This window comes from Bidens hawaiensis, unplaced genomic scaffold (genome assembly GCF_021521415.1).
Source record: "Bidens hawaiensis isolate Kalapana, Puna unplaced genomic scaffold, B.hawaiensis_p1.1 tig00030474_1, whole genome shotgun sequence".
NCBI classification, from domain to species: domain Eukaryota; kingdom Viridiplantae; phylum Streptophyta; class Magnoliopsida; order Asterales; family Asteraceae; genus Bidens; species Bidens hawaiensis.
The window spans coordinates 222,279-232,556 of NW_027495071.1; the positions used below are offsets into that span (position 1 = coordinate 222,279).

Below are 10,278 nucleotides of genomic sequence, written 5' to 3' on the forward strand. Positions count from 1 at the left end.
TTCATCCCATTTTTGTTGAATTCTCACATTTTGGCCCATCTATTCAGACTATGACAATTTATGCCGGTAAAATAACCGAACGTTCATTGAACTGTTTGTGAATCGTTTAGCACGAAGTTCGCTTATATTCATTCATGTCCGTTTACATATTAATAGAAAGTCATTAAATATTATTTCTATTTTACAAATTATATCACCTTAATACGTTTTATATTTGTTTGTTTGTATTCATTTAAGTGTGTGTTCATTTATGTTTGTTTGTATTCGAACGTGTGTTCATTTTATGTTCCTTTAACTTTGTCAAGTATGTTAATTTATGTTAGTTTTTGTTCGTGAACTGTTCATTTAGATTTTAAACAAACGAACATAAACAAGCACGAATATATGTAATTTGTTTAAATAAACGAATATGAACACATATATTTTCCATATTTAGTGTTTGTGTCTGTGTCCGTTTAAAGATAAATGAACGAACATGAACATGTTTCGTTCGTGTTCGTTCGATGCGTTTAGAGTCTTTAACCCTAGATGGCATATTAAATTCTCAGTTCTCATCATAAACTCCCTAGTCCATCATCGAACTATCGAAGCTTTATTCTCACCACACGGGCCTGTGATTGATTGATAAAATGGGCTTTTAAGTGGGTGAAAGGAGTTTTGAATCATATTTTGGTTGGTAAAACGTATTTTGGGCTTGTTATTTTATAAAATAAATGGCTTACGTGTACTTTTGGTGGGTTAAAAATTTATAAAAGAAAAAAGAAAAAGAATTGGGTATACGGCTAGCAAATATTTTCATAGAGGACGTTGTTCAAAAATCTAGGAGTCGGCGTACTTTGTATGCTGGTCGATCGAAAAACGGTAATATCAAATAAGAAATATTAATATCAAATAAGAAATATTGTGGTACCACATGATCGTGCCTCGTTTACACTAAGTCCGCCCCTGCTAGATCACCGACGGCTTTGTATCTCAAATAACCGGTTTAGATTTCCAAACTTGTTCGTAAACCGACCCGACGCCACTTCTAAAACCGGGCTGGCTGCAACCCGACCCAAACCACTAGTTTGTAATTGCTTTTGACTTTTGAACCAACCAAACGCCAGTTTGTATACCCGAACCGGTTTGAACCGACCCAAATCGATTTGTATAGAGTTCGGTTCGCATATGTTTCCATCAAAACAGGTTTATGTCCTGAATCGATTTCTCCTCAAACCGTTATTGAGCAAAATTGACCAAACCGATTTGGTGTACAACAAATACTTCATTTAGTTAATAAGCTTAAAAAGGGAGTTAATGTTTTTGGTCCAAGCTGTGGTTTTGTTAACTGAACCGAACCAGCACCAATAACAATCAGTTTTCAAATTCCCTTGACCGTTATTTTCTTTTTTTGTTCGGTTAAAGCCTAAAACTGACCCAAACTGAGCAGTGCACACCCCTAATTACAACATTCATTTCATTTCTAAACCTTTCAAACATTACATCGAACACCTTAAAAGCAGTCTCCAATTCTAAATACGGTCCTCAATACTCACATATTCGGTTTTGTATGTAGATCTTATGTCATTTCAAAACATTAACTTCAATATTCCAAAAGAATGATTTGAGTAATCCATAATCTAAGAATATACATCAACTTAAAACAAAGATGCAGGCTGATAGTCATAACTTAAACCTCGGGTGAAATTGATCATAACAACCAAAGTACAATACTTGATCACAGTAAGCTAAGAAAATAGACCAAAACGGCAACGCATTCGTCTACTAAGACACGAATCACTTGCTAAACAAACTACCAGATCATTATTCCCTAATAATATCAACACCGCCGCCACTAAACACCACAACTACAACAGTCTTCCTCACTTCACTTCACAGTCTACCCCTAACCAGCTTTAACCTTATCATCATTCACAACCGACAGAATTGGCAAACTGCTAAAAAACTCATCAAGCCCTTCAAAGAACCCGATCCCTTCAGCATTATCCCCATCCCCCTGCCCACCCCCTCGGGTCCCACCACCCCTTCTTGCAGTAACCTCTTCACCTTCATTATTATCAAACTCAACATTCAAATCCAGCCTCCCCATTCCCTTTGGAGCCCGACTTGACTGCCTTCTAGTAGTTACACCAACAGATTTTCTGCCATTCCCGTTCCTAACATCCTTTAACTTATCTTTCTTCATCCTCTTCGCCTTCTTTTTCTTGCTATCGTTCCACTCAAGATCAGAATCCTCACTCGGCTCAGAGATCCCTTCAAAGATATCATCAACTTCATCGTCTATGTAAATCGACGGCCCGGAATTCGCATTTACAAACGCATTCTTCTTTGGAGCCGGCTCATCATTTAAATGGTCATCCTTTACATTGTCTGGATCCGCCTCATCTGGCTCATCGCTTAAATGACCGTCCTTCACATTGTCCGGTACATGAATTGACACATCACACATTGGCGAAAACGGCGCCCAGTTTGAAGTCGTCTTACCTCCACCATTGTTCTTCACCATATCTGATACTGACACCGCTAACGGATAAAACCCCCAACAACAATAATAGGAATCCATATCTTCAGCTATTGCCGGCGGAGACGGTACACTCACCGCTTGAAACGCTCGCTTGCAGGTATCACAACGAAGCACGCATTCCACATATTCACTCGGGTATTCATACAAGTAAAAACAGTAAGGACATGTAGTCCAAAATGTAGTAGACACATTGTTATCATTAACACCCTCATCAGCTATCTCCGCTTCCGCTTCCGCTTCCGCTTCAGCTTCAGGTTCAATTTCAGCTTCCGCTTCTTGTTGTGGCGACTCGTGATGCCGTTGTTGTTGAAATTGTTGTTGAAGTTGTTGCGGCCATGAAAACGGGGGAACGGGCGGAGACTGCGCCTGCTGCTGTTGAATATGCGACACATTATGTTGCAGTGGCGTAACCGTAACTTGAAACGGTTGTGGTTGTTGCTGAAACAGCTGTGCAACGGGCACCGACCCAACGGAATTTTGAGACAAGAAATTATGCTGATGCAATTGCTGACCTGGGGAAACAACCCTAGGTTGAAACTCGGGTTCTCGAGTCATGGAGAAGAAATTATGCTGCTGCTGGTTCTGGTGTTGATGATGATGTTGCTGCTGCTGAGGCTCAATAATATTAAACCCTAGATTATTATGACTATTATTATTAATCTGGGGTTGTACGAAATCAATGTCCGCATCGTACATTGATTTCCTAATAGGGTTTGATAACACTGAATACGCGTCGTTGACTAGCTGGAACGCTTGATCGGAGTACGGGAAGCGGTTTTGGTGTGGGTTTAAGGCGACGGCGAGGCGGCGGTACTGGTCGGCGATGTGGTCGGAGTCTTGGGCGAAGCGGACGAGTTGGAGAATAGCGTAGAAGTCCGGTTGCTGGGCGCCGTTGTGTCCGACGACACGTTTGTCTGCGTCGAGGAGGGTGTCGGTGATGGCTAGGATCTGGTCAGCGGCTTCGAGTCTGGGGTCGGATTCACGGGCGCGGATGGCGAATGTTTTGGAGCCGATGAGGTCGTTGCCGATGAGGAGTTTTTCGGCGATGCCGAGCCAACGTTGGGCTTCAGCACGTGCGATGAAGCTGTGAGGGTCCATGGGGGTGTGTTGGTAGAGTAATGTGGTTAGAGTGGAGTAGTCATAGGAGATGGGGGTGGGTGGGGTAGGGTTAAAGGGGTTCAAGTTTGAACTTTGAAGACTTGTTGGAAAGTTGAGGACTAGAAGATATAGCTAATTTTGTTGATTTTTGAAAAAGGACTACTTTTTTTATCCGATGGAACTTAACACTTTTGATATGTGTTGTAATTTATATAGAAAGAAAACATCAATAAATAACAACTTTCAGCATTCTTGTAATGTTGTAATACTTCTTCAACATATATGTTATAATATTACATTGTTAATAATTAATAATTTGGATTTTAAGAGGTTAGAATTGTGGAGATTCCCGGGTTGGTGGGTTTGATACATTAATGAGTATCAATATTATTGTGATGTTATGATATAACTACAGAAAATATGTTATGAGTTTGCGTGGTTAATATTTTAGGTTTTAATGGGTTTGAATCATTAAAGTTGAATACCTGATAAAATTTATTTGAGAATAAGGTTGAGTTTAACTCGTTAAAATCTTGACTTGGGTTTACCATAATCAAGTTTGTGCTAAGCTCAAACAAAACTTAAAGCTTGTTTAATAAACGAAAGCGAGTCTGGTTTATGATTTATGTTTACTCGTGATTACAAACCTAAACAGATACATGGGTATATGAAACACTAATTAATAAACACCGTTGTATATAGATAACTAATATATGTGTGTCGTTGTATGTATGGTATAGTTGAGTTTTTTATACCAAATAAGTTTACTTTTTACCAATAAAACTTACAACGATCCGCGTTAAATTTCTTGCTCTTTTTAGGTTTTTTTTTTTGAACGACTTCTAGTTTTTGTTACCCGTTAATTTGATCTCTCACCATTTGACTCGATCATTTGAAAGGGACAACTTTGTCAAAATTTGATACCAATATATCAAAGACCCTTTCGGCTCGCTCTTTTAAATTAAGCCTTACCTATTTAACATGAGTTGTTTACAAAATTAATTTTTATTGTTATTTTTATAAATAAACTTTTAAGTTATATGTGGATTTCCAAATAATGTGTATTACATTAAATATGCATAAGCATTAGACCATCCGTATTGGTCAAGTTTTGCCTGCGTTGTGATGTATAACGCCGGGGGCACCCCCCCCCCCGCGTTTTGAGTTTTTTTTTACCTGCGTTTTCTATAAAACGCGAGAAGTGGCTCAAAAATCAAGAATATATCCGTTATATATGTTAGAGCATGCTTGTTGGGTGGTGGTGATTGGTGTCCGGTGAGAGGTTGGATGTTTTCCGGCGAATCGTTGTTGTTGACGGTGATGTTGTGGCTGGATGTTTTCCGGCGAGTTGATGTTTTCCAGCGAGCTTGCCATGGATGGTGATGGTGACCGGCGAGTTGGGCGGTGGTGATGTGGTGGTTGATCACCGGCGAGATGAGGTGTGGTGGATGGCCGGAGATGGTGATAGATCTAACAAATGATGTGCTCCACTCTATATTATTATTATTATTATTGTGTCCAGAGATGGTGGTTATATATATATATATATATATATATATATATATATATTTTGAATTTAATGAATTATTATTTAAAAAAAAACAAAAACAATTAATGGTGACTGGGCGTCACGTGGCGTATAATGCCTGGGGTGGAGAGTTATGACTACAGCCTTTTTTGTAAAGAACCATAACTCTGACTGGGCGCCACGTGACGCATAATGCCTGGACGTAGAGAGTTATGACTAAACATGGTCTTACAATAATATTTGCATTACATCTTCATATGCATTTACTACATGAGAAAGGTCTCTGTGTAAGTAAAGGGAAAGAAAACAAAAATGTTAGAAATTTATTTTCCCATGGTTTTACTTGTAATCTTACAAAACTCGAGGGAAAAACTATCAAATTTAAGAAGGCGAAGCCTTGAAACATAACGAAAAAATTATAGGTTTTTCTGCCTTATGGAAAAGTACAACTCTTCTCCTCAATGTAATACTTCAAATATGTATTGTAATTTGCATAGGAGAACCTAAAAAATAACAAACTAAAAAATATTTACTTTAAATATTTAAAAGCTTGAAGGAGTTAAACCATAATCAAGTTTACGCTAAACTTAAGCTTAAGGTCAAAGTAGAGACAAATTCAGTGTTGTACCAGGTAGGGTTGTCACTTTTAACCGAAACTCGAAACCCAACTAGACAAAACACGTACCCAAACCCGAACTAACCCGACTTGCAAAAGCCGAACCCAAGAAAAGACTAACCAGAACCGAAGTAATTCGGTTTGGTTCTCGGGTTTGATTTATAAGTTTCGAGTCAACCCGAATAACCCAAATACACTTTTAGTTTTGAAATTAAATATACTTTTAGGTATAACAGGCTTAAGGGTTGTTTGGTTCATTCAGATCTGAATGAGTCAGATCTGAATGCGCATCTGTCCCATTCAGCAACAACAATAAGTCTGAATGATTCAGACATAATTTTAACCATTCAGATGTTTTTCTGTTTGGAATCAAACAGTCTGAAGTCTGAATAAATCACCATTCAGATGTAAACAAACAGCCCCTTAGTGTTAGCCACCAACGTTACCAGAATCTTGTCGTAATCGATTGTTACAACTATTATAGATCCATTGTTTATTGTTACTTTATGTTTTCATTTTATTACTAATAGCAACCGTAATCGAACAACCAAATCACGCTCGATAAAAGACGATTATGGTTCGAGTTAGTTTTACTATTATTTTGGTTTGTTTTAACAAGTTATGTTGGTTTATTATTTGATTATTTGCTTACAAGCAAATAATATGTTGTTTTAATTTTAGCAATTAGTTTGTTTATTTATTTATTTTTGTTTTGTATTCTAGGATACTCGAAACCCGATTAATCCAACCCAAACCCGAATTGCCCAAACCCTAAAAGCCCAAGAGAGATTCGGGTTAGGTTTTGGGTCAAAATTTAAAACTTTAAAACTCGAAGAACCCGCCAGAAAAACCTGAAACCCAAAAAATAAACCTGAATAACACCCCTAATACCAGGGTCATAAGCACCCCCTCAAATTTATATCATATCAAAACTAAAGTACCTCATATACACTTTTCAAGCTCAAGTTTAATTTTATTTTGAAAAGTAACAATTAAGTCTAAATTGCTTAATTGTCTAAGCACTTCATAAATTGGAAATTTTAACAATGAAGATCATAAATTTATGTAATCGAATATAACGACAAATTTATGTAATCGAATAGTTGAAGATTTTTGAATGCTTGTGTAGATTGTAGAGTTGAAAAATAAGCACTTGCAAGTGTTATGAATGATTCAAAAGAAGAAATCACGCGGAGGTCAATTCTAATATTTATGTTGTTTATTATGCTTAATGAAAATTGTTGCTTATATTTTCATACATAGTATATTTTAAAGTAATTTCTTTTGACGCGGCCCATTTTGGTGTGACCTTGCCCATATTAATTTGACTTGTTCTAGTTTGACTTGACTCGTTTTAGGTTGGCTTTTTTTGGCAACCATCGTTAAAATTCCTGAATCCATCACTGCTCAAAGCTTGTTTACTAAGCAAACTAGCAGTTCAACTTTTTAAATTTACTTTCGTCACTAAAATGAGTCACGTTAGAGCTCTTGCTCTCTTAAATTAAAGCTTACTACAACATCAATGTTCATTTCATAAACAAACTTAAGTCATTTGTATATTTCTGGATGATATATGTTACTAGTTACATCATTGCATGTGAATTACAATAATATACGCATTTACAAGGTTTCTATGTGATTAATCTATGTACTATATATAAATCATGAGTTAGAATTTAGACACACTCTTCATTTTTAAGAGATATCAAACTCAAAGTTTTAGATACAAAATATAATGCATCTAAAACATAAAAAACTTAGGGGTGAATAAGTCATTTAGAGTTATAGTCACTAAGTGTTTACCTAAAGTTCTTTTTTTTCAAAATATAGTTACAACTTTGATTCTTTAAGTTCACTTTTTTATTAATATTAATTTAAATAAAAGTTACACATATACACCCTAATTCAAAACTAACTACCCTCATAACTATTTAACGACCATAATATTTTTGCACATTAATATTTTTCTAAAAAAAAGTACACCATAAAACAAGTATTTTATTATGTTTTATTTGGGTATGATATTGATATACATTTTTAATTTTGAAAGGTAAATATGTTAGGTGATTACCAGTTAGAATCGGTAACAGGTCGAGTCAAGCGAGTCGGAACAGGTTTTGGTAGTTGAGAGTTGAGAGTACCCCTAACCAACAAGTGAAAATTAAGGTTATTTAAATCTAATAACCCTTTTATTTTTTAGCTTACATATATGTGGAGGTAGGGTACCATATACACCATGTAAATAAGTCCTCTGCGAAGCGGAAGGTTCCCACCCGCGGATATTCACCCGCATGAAGAATACCCTCCGCAGTAAGACACGCATTTGCCATAAGAATAGAAGGTTCCATTGAGTGGGACAACTAACCCAATCCTTTTCCTTCCCTTAGTGTAAGGCCCCGTTACCGGTGCCTCATATTGGACGTTGGAATTACTAATAAACACCGTTCTAAATATCAGAGTTAATAAAAACTTTACGCGGAATATAAAAACTTCAAACCATTATATTACATAATCATCAAATCTTATCATAATAAACATTCAAAGTAGTTTGAACATAAAACTTAGTCTTTAAAATAACATAACATTTCCTTGAGATGCCAGTATCTTCAATTCCATGCCATGTGTTCCCCTCAAGCGAGCTGCCTCATCCTACTCACCTGCGTGCATACTAAAAGTCAGCTACGCTGAGTGAGTTCTAGTTAATCAGGTAATCGTACTATACATCCACATATTCTTACATACGCATCCGAAGACATGTATTATATAATCTACTTACCTTTCTTTCATACTTACATTATCATATAGTTTCTTTCTTTTCTTTCATACTTTATATTAAGCCCTACTTTATATTATTCTATTCTGCCTCGAGAATTATAAGAGCTCGGTCCCTTTTCAGCCTCGGATATTATTAGGGTCCGGTCCCTTTCTGATTCGAATATTATTAGGGTCTGGTCCCTTTCTGCCTCGAGTATTATTAGGGCTCGGTCCCGTTTCTGCCTCGAATATTATTAGGGTCCGGTCTCTTTCTGCTTTGAGTATTATTAGGGCTCAGTCCCTTTCTTCTGTACCTAGCCATCTCTTACATTCATTCATAACATACATATATCATTCATGCATTATATATATATAACATTCATATCCATAATTATAGCTTGGCAGTAAATGCAATATCCGAAGATCGTTCACATACTGATAAGCAATCATTCATACATTTCATATATATCATATATTGCATACACTTATCACTTAGGATAAGTGTATTAAATAATCACATCGAGTATGCACACAACCCCGAAAAGATAACAAGGAATGGGGCTAGAAACTCACCTGGATCCTGTTTCTTTCTCCGTTAATTGTTAATCCCTTCTTTAATTGAGCTCTGCTAACTGTATATAAGTTACACGTATCAATACTTGTACTATTTGCATTTCAGCCAAAACGGCTAAGTCTGGTCTAATCTAATGGTGTTGTATTAGATTACTTTATACTTAGAATATTTTAGTCTAAACCCTAATGTATTTGATCTAGGGTTTCAATTACTTTTGTATTTCTTTCTCCTTATGTTCTATCTATGCATACTATTATATGTATATATATATATATATATATATCACAGGTTACACCATGCCTTCGGATACATATGTAATGTATTTGAATCACATTAAGTATTTGGGTTTACACATTGATTCTATATGCATATACATTCGGGAACATGTATGTATTCGAGTTCAGCTTAGCGTAATCGATAGGTCATATGTGTGCACAAGTTCCTTGTAGCGATCTCATTATAATCGGTTCATAGTGTGATCGAACCTCCTTATACCGGCCCTCATTGTAATCGACTAGCCCATTGTGTTCGAGCCCATTGCAAGCGATTACTAAGTAATCGAGTTTGGTATGTATGAGACCATGGCTTGTAATCAAACCTAACTGGGATCGAGTGTCAATGTAATCGAGCTCAATGTGATCGATAGCTCAAAGTAAGCATGATACAAAAGTTATCGAGTCCTCATGTGATCGATCCTCAATGTAATCGACCCTTCAAAGTAAACGAGTCTGCCCAAGTAATCGAGTCCTTGTAAACGAGTACACAATGTAATCGAGTCTAGAGTATGCGACTCCAGTGTAATCGACTGATTCATGTATGCGACTTAGGGTTTTTTAAGACACCATATTGTGATCGATTTTAGTATTGTAAGCGACTGTATGGTTACCTTTAACTTGTAATCGACCAACCTGAGCCGTTGGGTCTGTTTAACACTACACTCGGCCCATTTTACAACTTTAATACCTTAGTATAGGTCGGTTTTAACCCATAACCAATTCCCTAACCGTTCCCGGCTAAAACGTGACCCGTGCAATCATAAAGTTCAACCTTTAGGGCTAAAAACGTTTAAGGCTCGATCTAGGGTTTTTTCTTTAAATGAGCCGTATTTATCCATTAGTTCGTCACGTCCATTTTAACGTCAAGTTTGCTACTTTATGTTTCGTTTATACCCGATCTACTCTAGT

At 36.6% G+C, this 10,278-nt stretch overlaps 1 protein-coding gene across 1 annotated transcript; it reads right to left on the reverse strand.

Annotated features, from left to right (window-relative positions):
* Positions 1–1,885: 1,885 nt before the first annotated feature.
* On the reverse strand, positions 1,886–3,622 carry LOC143580421 (uncharacterized). The gene has a single exon (XM_077063448.1). The coding sequence runs from the start codon at positions 3,620–3,622 to the stop codon at positions 1,886–1,888; it is 1,737 nt and encodes a 578-aa protein (XP_076919563.1).
* Between the last annotated feature and the right edge of the window lie 6,656 nt (positions 3,623–10,278).